Source organism: Lonchura striata, chromosome 7 (assembly GCF_050655825.1).
Source record: "Lonchura striata isolate lonStrDom1 chromosome 7, ASM5065582v1, whole genome shotgun sequence".
NCBI lineage: Eukaryota > Metazoa > Chordata > Aves > Passeriformes > Estrildidae > Lonchura > Lonchura striata.
Window position 1 is genome coordinate 18639756 of NC_140709.1, and position 16766 is coordinate 18656521.

At 39.0% G+C, this 16766-nt stretch overlaps 2 protein-coding genes across 6 annotated transcripts in view; both read right to left on the bottom strand.

The window, feature by feature from the left end:
• Window positions 1-4638, bottom strand: part of GALNT3 (polypeptide N-acetylgalactosaminyltransferase 3) — a 24197-nt gene extending 19559 nt beyond the window's left edge. The window contains exon 1 of the mRNA XM_085584351.1: window positions 4512-4638. The gene's annotated coding sequence lies outside the window, so the exon portion shown is untranslated. The remainder of the gene's footprint in view (window positions 1-4511) is intronic.
• A 2496-nt stretch (window positions 4639-7134) lies between these two features.
• TTC21B (tetratricopeptide repeat domain 21B) overlaps window positions 7135-16766 on the bottom strand; it is a 37899-nt gene continuing 28267 nt past the window's right edge. For 2 of the 5 annotated variants that reach the window (XR_014956537.1, XM_021528595.3), the window contains 4 exons: window positions 15706-15930; window positions 12996-13116; window positions 10659-10726; window positions 7135-9746 (listed from right to left, as the gene is read on the bottom strand). Coding sequence is in view for 3 of the 5 variants with exons in the window: in XM_021528595.3 (XP_021384270.1) it covers window positions 9669-9746; window positions 10659-10726; window positions 12996-13116; window positions 15706-15930 (492 nt within the window). In the remaining 2 variants the exon portion in view is untranslated. Of the gene's footprint in view, window positions 9747-10658; window positions 10727-12961; window positions 13117-15705; window positions 15931-16766 lie in introns of those variants that run through there. The other 3 variants (XM_085584349.1, XM_085584348.1, XR_014956540.1) reach the window with 3 other exon arrangements.

Genomic DNA, 16766 nt, shown 5'->3' on the forward strand with positions numbered 1-16766 from the left:
GTTTTTACCAGGATAATTTTGTAGTCAGAAATACAATCTTTATTCCCCACAAATGCCTCTCACATTTTCATGACATAGCAATGTGTCAGCAAACACAGACCAAGCTACTATTCAATCCTCCAGGACATGATGAAGAAGTATGTGGCATGATTAAACTCCCTGGGGTGACTGTTCAGCAAAGCGTTTAATCTTCTATTCATTAGTGTTATTTTCACTAACAGCAGTCTGGATTCTTACAGCGCTTTCAAATAACTAGCCCTAAACATCTGTAGTTGGATTTTTTTTTTTTTTAAGAAAATAACCAGACAACTAAAATGTACTACTAAATTCTTCTAAAAGTGCCAAAAGGCAGCTGCCACACTACTTCAAACCACATCACATGGGCAGTGTGAGAATTCAATGCAGCCTGTGTTACATTATGCCACCCACTGGTTCTGATGTCAGACTGTCTGCAAAAACTCTTACAAGAAAGCCCTGCTAATGTAGCCAACAAGTAGAAAACTGAATTTTTTATGAGCTTGATCTAAACAACACTGTAGAGAATAATATTGTATAGAAAAGTGAAGATATCATTAATCCAAATCAGCAGAAATTCTTTCCAAACATATGAGACAAAATTCATTTGGGTTAGTATCAACAATATACTTGACCTCAATTTTTTAAAAATAAGTATTTTTAAAACTACTTTTCTTCTATCCAGATATTAAACAGGTTTCAAATGTTTCCTGACAATATTGCTTATAGAACATAAAAAAATCAAAAAGAATAAGTAGAAATACTAAACCCAAAAATCCTAAAAATGGGAAAAACAGGGACAAAATGGATCAGAATTATTCTAATCAAAACCATTTAACTACATAACTTGGTTTCAACTTGATCTAATTCTTCTATAATTCAAGAAGCACAGTCTCATAAAAAGTTTGTCTATTTCTCCTTGTGATCAAAGCATACAATCCCTTCCTCAAACCTTAAGAGTCCCCTTAATCAGAAGGTGGGTGTGAATAAAAACACTAAGCAAATACTTTAGGGAAAAAAAACAAAGAAACCAGACAATGATGATCAACTGCTCTCACCAAATTAGCAAAAGTCTGACAAAGATATTCAGGATATTTTAACTATAAGAAGTGCTACTTCCACTACTAGCATTTCTGAATCTAAAATTCAGAACAGGGCTTTTTGTTTTCTTCGCATGAATATCAATGTAGGTGCTACTAAAACATTAGTTACTGAAATAATCAGTATGGTAAATGGTATTTTCATCTTCTACCACCATGAATATTGATGCTTTTTTCTATTGGCAAATTAAAAAAAAAAAACAATCACTGAACAAAACTATTTGCACTTCCTAGAAGTTCATCTGAGTGGAACATCCAATCACATAGGCACCTTTGGTGACAGACTAAGAAACATCCAATTCAGAGTGAGCCCTTCATAAAGGTCTAGCTTCATATGGCATATGAAGATTCTTCATAGAATAAAAACCACTCAAAAGCACTTCAGAAATTTGGGATAATTAAACAAGTTGCTTAAGTATAGCAAACTATGCTACTGTTTACAAGAATGTTAGCTCATGATTTAAATAAAGGAACAAATGATAAAATGAAATGTACAGAAGTTAAAGACTAAGGACATGAGAATGGAGAAACAGAATCAGATGTTTAGTTCTATCTCCACACTTGCTTATCTGTTGCAGTCAGTTCCTACTGAATGCACTCCTAAATAGGGTACACATACCTAGAAGAAATAGAAATTCACAAACCCCAGGAGCTGCTCCTCCGGGTACATTCTTAGAAGCTCAGCCAGTTAAAAAAAGTTGTTAGAGGAATTCTGCATGTGCTCAATTCCTAAACCTTCATTTTAGAAACATTAAGAGCACAGGTTATTCTAGCGAATACTGGATGTAACCTGCCTCCCCAATTAAGACAGAGGAAGGAGAAGCTGTACCTTCTGGAGGAGCTTACTGAAGAAGCTGAAAAGGTTCTGAGCAATAGCAGCACAGTGTCTCCTTCAGCAGTTTCATTTAGATTAAAAAAAAATACGTGAGGAGAAACCCCAAACAAACCATCACCAAACCTCCTCCTATGTATTCTAAAGGACGTCTTCAAATTCAAACTTTCACATGCTCTTTCAAAATTAGCATTACTACAATCTTTCTACAGCCAAGCACTATATGTGATAGGCAGAGATAGGCCCTTTGACAATTGATAGCATAGTAAAAATACACAGTAACCATATATTATAAAAATATTTATGGTTTATTTTTACAGACCTGGAACATGTAAATGACACACACTTATCTCAAATTTAAATTTCACTCAGCTCTGTACTCTCCTTTTTTTTTTTTTTTTTTTTTTTTTTTTTTTTTTTTGTCAAATTGTTCTGGACTTCCATTAAAATTATTTTAGACTGTCCCTGAAAATGCCATGATGAAAAGTGAGCATGATAGCAGCTGTAAAGTGCTTTTTTAACTTAGAAGGATTAGTGTCTTGTTTTCATTTAAGCACCAGAAGATAATGTCTGGACCATAACTAGATGACTTTAGTTTGTTTTTTTGTTTTCCTGATTGTAGCGACATTTCTAAGATAACAAAAACATCCAAGTATCAACTGCAGGTCCTAAAATCACAGTTTTCTAACTGGCCTTAAACTTTTGTTTAAGTGATAAGAGTAAAGCAAAGAAAGTCTCATGGGAGATTTACTGAGATTTACTGGTTTAGTGACTGCTAAACTAATCTTTGTTGGAAGTTCCCATAGCTGTCTTCACTTTCCTCCTCTCCGCATTTCAGTGTCTCCTTGCCAGATACATTTCACTGCTGAATAATGTTAGTCCACTGTAGTTAGTCACTGATACTAAAACTTAATTGCTAAATCACTGTCAGTGGTTTTGTGATATGATTCTCTGTAAGCAGAACTATTTCCTATGGTACATGATCTCAGCGAGTCTTGGGGAAAATCAGACAATAGTAAGACAGTGAGTGAATAGACCCATGACTGAAAAAAATCTAGCACTTTGTAGTTTAGAAACATGAGGCACTTTCAGATCTTGTAGAAGACAGGCACAACAGTGAACAGATTAGGATAAGAAACTTGTGTTGGCAGGCAACTGATCAGCATTTCATACCATGAACATAATTTTCTACATTGATTTCAAAAGAGGGAAAACCTTGGAGTAGGTAACAGCTCTTCAAATAGGTGAACCAGGCAGCAGACTTAGCAAAGCAAAAAAATATTATCTCAAAGCAACACAGTGTGTCATGCAGAGCCACAGACACTGGGGAAATGTCACTGAGAGGGGAATTTATACCTTGTTCCTATTTTGACAGGGCTCAAGATATCCAGGCTGCTTCTGGTATTACCCCACCCCAAAAAAGGGACAAGTTAAGTGACAATAGCAGTTATGAGGAGGAAAACTGGTCTTCTGCTCCTTCCCACAATGCAACAAAAATAGCAGTTCAGGCTCTCCCTAACTAACCTAAATTTTACTTTGCTCTGTTATTGAGAAGCCTCAAGATGACAGTGGCAAATGCCAAACTGACCAGGCCATTGAGCAAAACCTGGCTAAAAAAGGAACAAACCCTCTAAGTTCACTGCTTTGTCTCTAAGTCTGGCACCTCAGCAGCCTACCACTGCCTTTAGTCAAGGCTGAAGTGATCAATATAATTGATAAATCTTTTAAACAAAGGAGGTCTTTTTGTTACAGAAGACTAACATATCCAACACTACTGAGATACATACGTATTTGTATTTCCAGTAAGATTTTTTTATTTAACCAACTAAAATTTTTGTTAATAAATTCTTCTTTGTAAAGGAATATTTTACACGAAGTTAAAATAATTTAAAATCCACGACACTGAGGTGATTAAATTTAAAGTACACTTCTGTCGGTTTCCAAACCGAAGCGAACATTGTGTAAGTATTGTCACCTGCTGTGCAGAAGACTAAGTGCCGGAGGGGAGAGACAATGCGGGAACTCTTTAAAAGCCCTCTGAGCAGGATGAAATACACCCGAGTTAGCCGGCAATGTACACAGCTGGAATCACGCTGCCGTCCGAATCAATGCGGTACTGTGGGCAAACCCTTGGGCGGGATCCGTACGTGGCAGAGACACCTCCCTCGGTCAACACCTTGGGTTCGGGCAGTGCATCCGGCCGGCGCTGCCGCAGCCCGGTGTCCGCGCCCGCGGCAGCCCGGGCCCCTCGCCCGCTCCGCCTGCCCCGGAGCGGAGCCCGCAGCGCCGGGCTGGCCCGGCCCGGGCAGGCCCCTGGGGCCGGCGGCCGGGCTGGGAGCCGCGGGCACCGCGCGCGGAGCCTCGCGCCAAGGGGCGGCGGAGGGGCAGCCCCGCGGCAGCCCCGGCCCCGCGGCCGCCAGGGCCGCTCCCGGACTCACGGCTCCCGCCCGCCCGCCGGGCGCGCCCGCGGAGGAGAAGCGGCACCGGACGCTGCCCGGCCGCAGCCCTTGGAGAGGCCACGGAGGAGCGGAGGGCGCAGCGCGTCCCGAGGCTCCCCCACTCACCTCGTCCGGCGGGAGCACGGCGGAGGCGCAGCCGAGCGAGCGGCACCGCAGCCCCGGGAGGCCGGAGCCGGGCGGGCTCTGCGGCTTCCGCCCCGCGCCCGCCAGGTGCGCGCGGCCGGCTCCGCGCCTGCGCGCCGCGCCCCGCCCTCACCTGGCGCCCAGGTGCGCGAGGCGGCCGCGGCCGCGCCCATCCCGGTACCGCCGTGCCCATCCCGGTACCGCCGTGCCCCTCACAGCGCACGGCCCGGCGCGCCCATCCCGGTACCGCCGTGCCCATCCCGGTACCGCCGCGCCCATCCCGGTACCGCCGTGCCCATCCCGGTACCGCGTGCCCCTCACAGCGCAGGGCCCGGCCGCGCCCATCCCGGTACCGCCGCGCCCATCCCGGTACCGCCGTGCCCCTCACAGCGCACAGCCCGGCCGCGGCCGCGCCCATCCCGGTACCGCCGCGCCCATCCCGGTACCGCGTGCCCCTCACAGCGCACGGCCCGGCCGCGCCCATCCCGGTACCGCCGTGCCCATCCCGGTACCGCCGTGCCCCTCACAGCGCACGGCCCGGCGCGCCCATCCCGGTACCGCCGCGCCCATCCCGGTACCGCCGTGCCCCTCACAGCGCACGGCCCAGCCGCGCCCATCCCGGTACCGCCGTGCCCATCCCGGTACCGCCGTGCCCCTCACAGCGCACGGCCCAGCCGCGCCCATCCCGGTACCGCCGTGCCCCTCACAGCGCACGGCCCGGCCGCGGCCGCGCCCATCCCGGTACCGCCGTGCCCATCCCGGTACCGCCGTGCCCATCCCGGTACCGCCGCGCCCATCCCGGTACCGCCGCGCCCATCCCGGTACCGCCGTGCCCATCCCGGTACCGCGTGCCCCTCACAGCGCACGGCCCGGCCGCGGCTGCGGGGCTCGCCTCCACCGCCCGAGCGTTACCGACCCAGCAGTCCCAGTGCTGGGAAACGAAACACAAAATCCCTCCGAGGGTGAGAACACAGAAGGGCTCCCATACCGATCGATCTCTCTCTCTCTCTCTTCACAACGTAGTTTCCCAGAGAGATAGGTACAATATCACTTTTCTGCAGAAGCATGGTTTGATGTGGGAGAGAAAAAACCCAAAGTAACATTTGCACTCCCGTAACAGAGTGTAGAGTCTCCCCTTCTTTGTACTCTCAAATAATAGCAGCATAATCACCATCACACTCCACTTCAAAACTTCTTTCTTTGAGCTGCTGAACCGCAGGTATCAAAACGTGCTCAGCAAGTAGAAGGGGAGCTGGCAGTAGTTGTACTGATTTGTGTCACAGCAGTGCCAAAAATGGTGATGCCAGTTCTTTTAGGAATTAATATTGCCCAGGAAGACTTAATATAGATTCAGACTAGAATCCCTCACAATTCATAGGTTCTGTTATTTCTAGGATGTTAAAACCCCTCCTTATGACTTTGACAGCTGATGCCTAAACTGTGCTAAGCACTACAACACCTGAGATAGGCATAGCCAGTGTTCAACTTTCATAGCACAAAATTAAAGTAAGGCAAATTTCTAGAGTGAACTTTTAAAAATCTGCTGTTGCCCAAAATAAAGCCTGCATCAACATACTGACTCCTTAAAAAAACCCAAAAAGCCCAGCCATCAAGAACAGTCAAAGAAAACCCCACCTCAGAACAAGACTTAAACCATTCACAGTTTCTCTTTTAGCAAGCACCATGTCATATAATTAGCAACAACTTTTAGCAGAGACAGAATCAAGAGATTTTTGCAGTAATGGTCCAATTCTCAACATTTTATGGCAGGTCAATGTTGCAAAAACCCAGGAGTTCTAATTTCATTGCAAGTTGAAGCAAGACACACAGCAAATGAAGCTAGATAGCTTTGAAAAGTGGCACAGTCATAAGCGGATGGAGAAGTATTTGCTAGTTAAAAACGTTCTTATTTCCCTGTTTTTCCCCTATTCAGCCCTGTATATGGAACACGTTAATGAGTTCTTTATCATTGGCTTCTGAAGATCCAGAATCCACTGCCACTGAGACTTTGCTGAAATGTCACTTTTCAAAGAAAATCTTCAGCAAATTGTCTTAACATTATAAGCTCTGTTTAAAGTATGCTTATAAAACTACTCACTCATTTAATGAATAACAAGATTAAATTTTAGGTTACTAAACTAGGGCTGCCTGATTTTAGCAAGTCTATAGCCTTTCTAAAAATTGCTGTAGCCGTATTTGAGAAATTATTTGCAATAGTCAAACCTAGCCCAGAAATGGGCTTCAAATTCTTTCCACTCTATTTTTGTTAAGAATCTTACTAGTTTAGTTATTTTTAGTTATTGATACTAATTATTTTTGCCAAATGATACTTTCTAGACCATCTTTTTAGCATTCTACAAATAAAAAAATTAATAATATTCTACAAATAAAAAAACCCCTATTTTCTGGTTGCAAATGAAACCAGAAAATAGTATTTAGCAGTGTTACCAAAAATCGTTTAATCTCCTCTGAAAGATATTCTAGGTATTCTGTACCTGCAGATGAAAAGGGGACAAGAGAGAAGAGACACCTATGGCTTATGTTGCTATAGCTACAAGATGCTTAGATTTTCAGTTCCAGTGAATGAATCAATAGAAAACACAGCTTCACTCTCCTCTTTTATTCATCAAAGGCAAAACTGGAAGATGGGTTGCTAAGCAACATCACACTGAAGAGTGCAGGGCTTTGAAATTAGCATTACTGACTCCCCTCCATCCCAGAAGTCTGTTCCATTCAAACCCACTTATTAAGGAGCCCCACCAAACTACCAGAACATGCATTTTTAAAGTAAGAAACAGTAAAAGCAGAGAGATATGACATCAAATCTTCTGCAGAAAAAATAAAAAAAGTAAAAAGAAAATAAGCACAGGAAAACTTAAATTGGCTTATATAAACCAAAAGGGATATAGAAAGGACATTTATTTCTACTGAGAATATTACATTAAAGCAAGATTTTTTCTGACTACTTAGAGCCTTTTTTAAAAAACTGAAATCCAAAGACACGTCTCATTTGTACTCCTATTTTAAAAGCCTCATAGATACAAAGGCACCAGTGCCTAGATGGCTGACAAGGAATCTTACCTGCATGGCGTATACATAAAACTCTTCACCAAAAGTACGCCACAGAAAGCCTGAAGTCTCACTTCAATTTCTATCACCCAGTTTCTGTATCTTACTCTTATCATGACTTATTCTGTCACACCCACCTTATGAAAGGCTAATGTCCATCTTATGAGAAAAGCAAGTCAGATGAAGATGTCTTGACATTTCTGAAGACATCTTGCACTTATTTTTATTCTGAAGTTCAGCTAAATATTATTTCTATGCTATCCAGGAAGTAACAACACATTGATCCTTCATGAAAAAGGCTGTGTACAAAGAAATGTTGTTTTATTAGAAGCTGCCTCAATAAGTACCTATTAATAGTGAAAAAACCCCAATGAACATAGTTTAAGAATTTATAGCCTACTGACCCCCCAAGCCCACCTGTCAGAGTTCCCCCTCCCTCAGCATTCTCCAGATCTTTCCATGTTCCTCATTCACTCCCATATCATCAATTTTTTCCTAGTCTACTAAATCTTCTCTGAGCTCTGTCATGCTGCAAAACTTAAATTTAAGAAACAGGAGGCTTGCATTGTGTCTGATACAATCACATACAACTGACTGACAGTGCTCTAACAGAAGGGGACAAAGCCACACCATGAGTTTCAAGGACCCCTAGAGAAGAAGAGGCCACTTACTTGATTCTCTTCTCCATTATAATATCCACACAAATCTTGCAGCTGAAGAGCTCCAAATCTTTGGAGCTGAACAACAGCTCCAAAGTTACTGGAATGCAGGACCTACCAACCACCAGCAGGCAGCATCACTGCCAAAGTGATGCCCCTCAATGTATTCACAAAACAAGGCTAAAAATTCCCCAATATACAGCACCCAGTTACTGATAAGCAAGATTAGATACAACAGCAAACAGGCTCCCTTTGGTAGCCTTAACACTGAGTTATCCTAAAAAGAAACCCAAGTCAAACTGAAAGTGACTTTAAAAAATGTCAAAAGGAAAAGCTAAAAACTCAAATTGCTTATAAAATATATAAACTTAATCGCTACCATTAAGAATTCTCTTCTCATGCCAAAACATTACTTTTCTAGTAAGACACATACAACATCAAGTGCTGTTTGAAAACCAAATACAGCAGTGCAACAGGTTTTTTTCAAAAATTCTGCGTAAGTGAAAAGAAACCTGATCTTTCTCCTTCCTTTCACTCATTCATGACATGCTACTGCTCCCTTAAAGATTCACAGGTGTATTCTGTATGTGAGACAAGATGTAATAACAGTTATTTCCCTAAAAAGATGTTTTATACAGATCAAACAAAATGAGTGCCAGCTTCTGCTTATGACTGTTTTGCCTAACATACAGTGTTGAAAGACCAGCCATTATAAATTAAGAACAATTCTCTTCATGGAAATCTGACAGGTGGATAATAGCATGAGCAGAAAGTAAATTCTGTCTAAGAGCTGCAGGGTCTATGAAAGTCTTTACTCAGTATTTTAACTGTTATATTTTCATTTCAAAATGTAAATTTAATTGAGAACAATGCACACAGCTGTTTGTTTTCAGGATTTTTTAAAAAGTAAAGCATGTTTTAATATATGTAGAAATAAAACTCTCTCATAATTTAGAAATGCACCTGTATGAATAAAGATTACACTGTAATTATGTGGTTTACATGATTATAATTACATTAATAATTATTAATGGTTTACATGAACTAAAATCCCGCATCTTAACAATGCACCTCCAGTAGATAAGACAGGCTGTTGTTTTAGTGTTATTTCAAATAAACACAACAAAATATTGAGTTATATGTTTAAAACGTTTTTATAATGCTAATAACACTTTGTTTGGATGACACTTTACATAACACATGTGGGAGTGGTATTCCATCCTGAATGAGAACAAATAAAATTTCTTTCAGGGTTGCAGATTTTTCATAAAAATAACCCAGATCTTGAATATAGTTAAATTCATCATATCCACAGTATTTTTTTGCTGATGTGGTCTCTGCCACTGCAGTATTTCATTCATAGTTTCCAAAGTCTGGTTAACAGAACTCCAGGAGTCATACAAAAAATAATTCAGTTTCTTAGACATGCACGGGCCTTGTCCAGTATTTCCTTCCTGATCTTCGGATAGTTTGGATGTACTTTAAGGACCTGTCAAAAGACAATACAACCCAAAAGTTCTGAGTTGGTAATCCCTCTCATCACTGAGCTTACATGTTTTAAAACTAAAATAACAACAAGTTTGTTTTAAGAATGCACAAATATTTAATTGTGGATAGAGACCACCACACATGCAAGTCAAAACCACCTCTATCAAAGACACTTAGTTTCATTTCCACTGTCCTTTCAGCTTGGTGCAAAAGATATGGGGGTTAAGGGCTAAAGCATGAAATGCATGAATCAGAAGGCACCTCTGGAGACATTACTGAGGTTTTAAGCCTACTTTCTCTGCAGTGATGAACTGCCTTTGTCTTCACTCCCATGGTTCTTTCTTAGCATATTCTACCTACTCCATCTTCTCTCCTTCAGTTCCCTCTTCTCTTTTACACTTCCATTAATTTTGTTCTTCCTGATTATCTTTATTTCTCAGAAAAAGAGAAATTTAATTGATTTTATTATTAATATGAATAATTATTAATTCATAATATTCCCTCTGCTTCTTTAACAGTAGCCCGTCCTCTTACTCTGCATTCGTTCTGCTTATATTTGCACCATACAAAGATAATACCTCAAGTTACTTTCTAATAGTGTCTTCTGATACTAATATTTAATTTGATAAATTTTTTCACCTGTACTTCTGTATGGGTTCACCAAGTTGCAACTGCATGGCCAAAAGAAGGCGGTGCCATTGGAATATCCCTTCACATCAACAGCCAGTCACTTTTATTTATTGATTCCATGGGGCTCCAGACAGCAGATTATGAAGAGGATATTTAACTTTTTAGATAGGGCACTTTTTTGACATTAAGCTATGTATTTTAGAAATGTAAACTCAAACAAAAAGAAGGGCCATTATGTAAAAAATGTTGCTACAGGAGACGGAGTACTGAACACAAATTCTACCTTATGGCAAACATCAATTGCATCAACATATCTCTTCCCTTTCAGGTAATTGAAAGCCAGCCTGTAGCCTGTAATTAAAGGGGTGAGGGGAGAGGGTGGAGAGAAAAAGCAACAATTAATTTCAGTTTCTGTATTGAATAACAAAAATATCACATTTGAATTTATTTTGGGTCACCATGTGTTTCTGAAGTTAATATTTTTTTTTTCTACTGTTGTCTCATATAAGCCTGGAAATGATCAAATTTTCTACTGAAAGTCACTTCAAGTAGTAAATAAAAGTCCTTGACACACTGATAGCTATGTCTGAATCAAAAGGAGACATTATTCTGGAGAGCACGTGCTACTAGAGAGAATAAATAATGGCTGCATTTTTTCAATTACCATGGTATCCCACAGAGTTTCTCACTGTGGCCAGCAATACACTGACCCTCTGTAAAGGTAATCCCATTATTAAGGGAAAAAAGTTAAAAAAAAAAGGGACAACTAACTAGGGAATTAAAATGCTATTCAGTACCACTGTCAGCAGACCAATGATATAAAAAGTCACATGGAATAGCTGAGTTGCATAGCAACATGCCAGGCTGATATTTGCAACCTAAGAGGTAAAGCTTAAGTATATCAGCCTGGACAGAAAACAGGCCTGGGAAAAAAAAAAACCAAAACATTATAAGCATGCAATTTCCAAAATTTGAAATTTTAAATCTTTCATTTTTAAGCTTAGCCTCACTAGAAAATACAGGGTATGATACCAGTTCGTATGGCTTTACTCGCCAGATGGAAATTTGCTGCTTTAACCATTTTTGTTCTAATGTATGACAATCCTCACTACGCTGCAATGCAAAGCTAGAAACAAGTGCACAAGTACCTTCAGTATTGGACTTGCTTTTGTATGCAAGATTATTTCACAGTCTGATTTCAGTAAGGAAATCTCGACATCTACATCTCCTATCTAGACATAAAAAAGTTTTGCAATTTGTTGAATTACCAGTCTCCAGAGTGTTTAAAAATAAAAAGTCTTGATCTCTTTGCTATTGAAAGTTCTTTCTAAATATATTTCATTTGATTAACAACTGCAATATTTTAGCAACAACCACCATGGCTTAGTCTACAAGAACAGGAATATCTAGTAAAAATTACTGCACCTGAACTCAGATATATAGAGATTTTTCCATTTAACCTATAGTCAAGATTTCTATCAGTCATTTTTATTTCTGTTTTTGTACAAACCTTCCTCTGGTTTGATCCTCCTAATTTTTTGACTGACAGTACATATAACTCACAGCACATTCAGTTTTGGTAATCCATCCATTAATACTCATTTTCAGAACTATATTATAAAAGCAGGAGCTAACCCACAAACATTTAGTCCCATTAATAAAGTACTACTTTATCTACAGATTGTATTAGATAAAACCTTGAACCAAACCACTGCAGTTAGAGGTAAAGAAACAAAACGTTTGGCAGTTCAGGCACATAACAGTTAAATTATTTTTTTAAAAAATACTGGTTTTTCAGCTGATGCCAAAGACTGTCTCATCTGAACACTAAAAAAAAAACAACAGGCCACAAAGAAAGCACAGATTAAAGACTAGAAGTTGAATGTATTCCCAAGAGGCAATAAACACATCCCAAAACCTGGAAGAGAATTTGTGTCAATCACTGGCCTTGGGTCCTATGGACAGATTCTAGGTGTTGAGTAAGAAAACAACATTTTATCCTATGTATCCTTTTCACAAAATGGTTCCTACATTTAAACTATGATGATTTAGTGAAAATTTAAATTTATTATCCAAACTGGAACTTTACTAGTGCCTCAAGTTTTCAGTTGGCCATCTTTTTTAAAATTGATATAATTAAAGACATTTAAAATAATTTATTTTTTAAATCCTCACTCAATGTACATAAAACCTGATCAATATAGATAATCTGAATAAAAAATGAAATAAACAAATCTGTGACCTGGCACCATCATATACATATATATGTGTATGTAATTATAAAAATTCTCTACTACAAACAGTATATAGCAGATTATTATAAATAATTATTAAAGTTAGAACTTAAATACAGAGAAAATTGTTGACAAACAGCCAAGTAAAACTGTTTCAAATCTAACCTTGTACTAAAACAGTAAGCAGAAACTTCTGAAGTATCATAAAGCTGCTACCTCTCGCCATGGGGACTTTCCACATTCAGTACACCTTAAAACATTTGTGGATTTATGTGAGGAAAACCAGTGATACTTTATTTCTATGGAAAATTAAAAACAGTCTTTCCAGTGAAAGGTAGTTGTTTCATAGTACCTAAAATCATACTTTATAGGTTTGATATACATGCCTACTGTTGGATTCGTCTGGTTTCCATATTTCCAGGCCATCTCATAATTTATTGCTGCATCCTTATATGCCTGTTCCTTTTCCATTATGTATCCCATGTATTCATAAGCCTTGCAGCATGACTGCAAAATATAAATATTGATTCAAAATTGTATTTAGATAAGCTTGCATGTAATAATATTGACAACTTAACTGCTAAAATACTCCAAATCCATACAACTGGAAATCACAAGCGATACTTGTCCTAACTTTGATGACACAATAGTCTTGATTTAAAGTATCTGTTACATGGAAGTCATATGGAATTATGCTCTACACCAGGTCAAGTACAGAGTTCATCACAGAGGCCACTGCAACGACTCCTGCAAAAACAGGTATCTCTCTCAGTTAATAATAACCCCGTACAGATGCTTTTCAAGTCTGGTGTTGTAGCTTCCACAAATATTGTTTGGATTTTTTCTTAATGAAGTATGTTCATAGCTTTGTTTTTGAAAAGGGTTTAACATTACTATTTTCCAATTAAAGCTTAAAGACAGTCATAAGTAACCTAAAGAGAAAAATCAACCATTAAGTATTTCATTTCTTATGAATCCAAGTGGCAAGTCACAGGCATATGAAAAGCAGGTTCCAAAAAAACGATTAAGGACTAGTTGAAAATACTAGCCTTGCTTATATTATACACACATATAAATCCATCTAACTCCATAATAAAACTTCATATAAAAGATACAGTAATTAATGCAGAAATCTTACATTTAGTACGTAAAGCAGGAAAATAATTTATAAAAAACCTAACTACTGTATGCCCTTACAATGAACAGTTTATATTATCATGCTGCCAACAGGTAAAACATATTCAGGAGAAAAACATATGCACCTTGTCTGCAAAGCCAGTGCAAAGCAATATTGGTATATAAATTACCTTCCACCTTAAAATTTACTACTTCGAATTAGGCTCTCAAAATCTACTGATAAAAATCTTTCAAATCACAGCACAGTGGAATCAATATGGGAATGCTTGAAAGTTGAGGATAAAAATATACTTTCCCTCTCATTTGTGATAAACAAAAGTTCAAAACCAAGAGGAGTAATCAGTAAGAATCCTCAATTTCACAGAAACACTCTGTTTGCTGGGATCTTACTAACCAAGCCTAAGTCTTTTAAAATAAAAAAAAAATCCTCATTAAATTACACTAGGCTTTTATGAAATTTTCACTCAACATATTTACTTAAGTTGTATATATATATATATATGTCATTCAATTCTGTTAAACTAACAGAAAAACTAACAAATCACTGTAACATGTTTTCTCAATCCAATGAAGTCTTCCAATTTGGAGAATACCACATAAAATACTGTCTTGTGGATTGGCAAGATATGTTAAGATGTAAACCATTTAAAATCTCTTAGTATAGCACAATTCCTGCTTACCAGCTTTGCATGCAAGTTGGAGAGAAGTTCCTCTCTTTCCTGTGCTGCATTGCAAGGAGCCAGATATACACACTTCTAATCTGCCATCCTTCTTGCAATAAGCAGAGCCTGTTTATCTAAGTCCTTCATGGGTCCCAAACTTTTATAAGAAAACAAATTACTTGGTAGGCTATGTTTTTAGGAAATTACCAATTACTTGGTAATTTCCACAATAAAGCAGCATTCATGGTACACACCTGCTCACAGACCATCTATTTCAATATAATTCTTGTTTTGGGAGATGACTTGTGTCTATCTTCCAACTGTATGGATTTTGACTCTGAACATACCCTATTTTAAAGAGGCCTCTCTGCAGAAGTACATAATAGCACTATACAAAAAACAGTTGTAGCTGTCTCTCAATTTTATGTTTAGAAATAAAGTGTTCAAAAAACATTTCTCTCAGAAGCTGCTAAAATGTGACTGAATAATGAACCTTACCTTCTATACCAATGAATTAATAAAAAAAATTATAAGCATCATGTCCTTTTCTAAACCACATCTGTGGTCTATAAACAGTACCCTGAACCTGCAGCACAATGTGTATGGAACACCAAGCCTACTGGACTGCCCCACATGAAGGAAAGTCAAGCTAGAAGAACATAATCAGCTTTTTGCTGATCAAAATGAAAAATAAGCAGAAGCTAAGATCTGTGCTTGTTCCCATAGTCAAAGCACAGTATTGTGCAGTTTGCCTGCTCAGGAACCCTGAGGTAAAGAACACATTAGACCTTGTCCCCTGACAATCTACCAGACAGTATTGACACAGAAAAAGACTAATACCAGCATTTAAAAAAAATAATCCTGCACTGTATCAGGCTTACAATCATAAATGTTTAGAAACATAAAATATGAAGACAGAATCTCAGTAAATGGAGCACATCTCCAATATTTACACAGCCACATCTTTCTTCATCAGTTTTGTGAGACTCTGTAAAATACATCTCTGACATTTCATAAACACTCCAAGCTTTTAGATTCCCTTCAGCTGAAACTTGCAGAAGTTACTACAGAACATGAACAAAAATTACTAAGCAGCACTCACAGGTTTGTTTACTACCCTCCAGTGTGAAGTTGCTGGTTTCCTGTCTTGTTTTGGTCTATTTCTCCTTAGTAAGTGAAACACCAGGCAAATGAATAAATAAATACATTTCAAAACTCTGTTTCAGAGGAAAAGTAAACATTTTGATGAATTAAAATAGAGAGGTTCTAAGGTTACTTTCAACGTGCACTGACTTACCCTGTTATAACGAAGGCATCGTCTTAGAAGTTCACCTGCCATATCGTATTTTGCAGACTGAATATATATATCTGCAAGCAGAAGCCAACTCTTTTCAAAATCCTCTGCATCAATGGGATTCCAGCTCATTTTGGAAATCCGTTTTAACTGATTTCTGGCTCGTGGAGTCTGTTTTAAGATCATGTAGGCTGTGGCCATTCCCAAAAGTGCTGGTATATGATCCTTCTGCAGTAAAAAGTACAGTGACTGCTTGATGCTTTTTTCATTTTGATTTTTTTTTTTTTAATTAAGACTTTCATCAGGTATCTAAAAACTAAACTAAAAGTTAAATCTCAGCAAATAGAGTATCTAATCTTACAGACATGTTTTGCACTAGTGCTACAATTATTTCTGTAGTCATGATAACCAAAAAGCACAAGAAATGGTAAAAAAATCCACAGGTATTTTATCTCACAAGAAAAAAAATCAGAAACCACTAAGAGCTATACTTTTTATACACAAATAAACACTTCAGATAAAAACTGGAGTCACTTGGAAGTTACAATAAAAATGGTATTTTTCACTTAAAGAAGTGCCTGTCAAATATGAGTGAAAGGGAGTCTGATTCCTTTTATTAGGTGTACAGCTCCAAAAAATTTAATGTCTAAACTGTATGCATCCAAGCTTTATATAAACAAACAGGATTCTTAAAAGCCATCATTCCAGGCAAGAGCCTCAAAAGCAAGCAATAAGAACTCCTGGCACAAGTGCAGTTTTTGACATCCTGCCTTCATTAGGAAAGGATGAGAAGGGGGCTCACATCTTGCAACTGCAACTCCTACATGCAGAGAGGGTGGTTGTATTAGGAGCTAACTGAAATGCTTCTTTCTCCTTCTCATTGCTCCTGACTCACTGTTGGTATTCTGCCTTTGCATCTCTTTCTAAGGTTGTGCTGTAAATACATTTGTCATAGTGCATTGAATAAAACAAATCCCACCAAAAGCTTCTCTTCCACATAATAAGTTCATCCTCCTTCTCCCTCAATAGCCACAGCTATCATGGATCAATACCCTCACAAATAT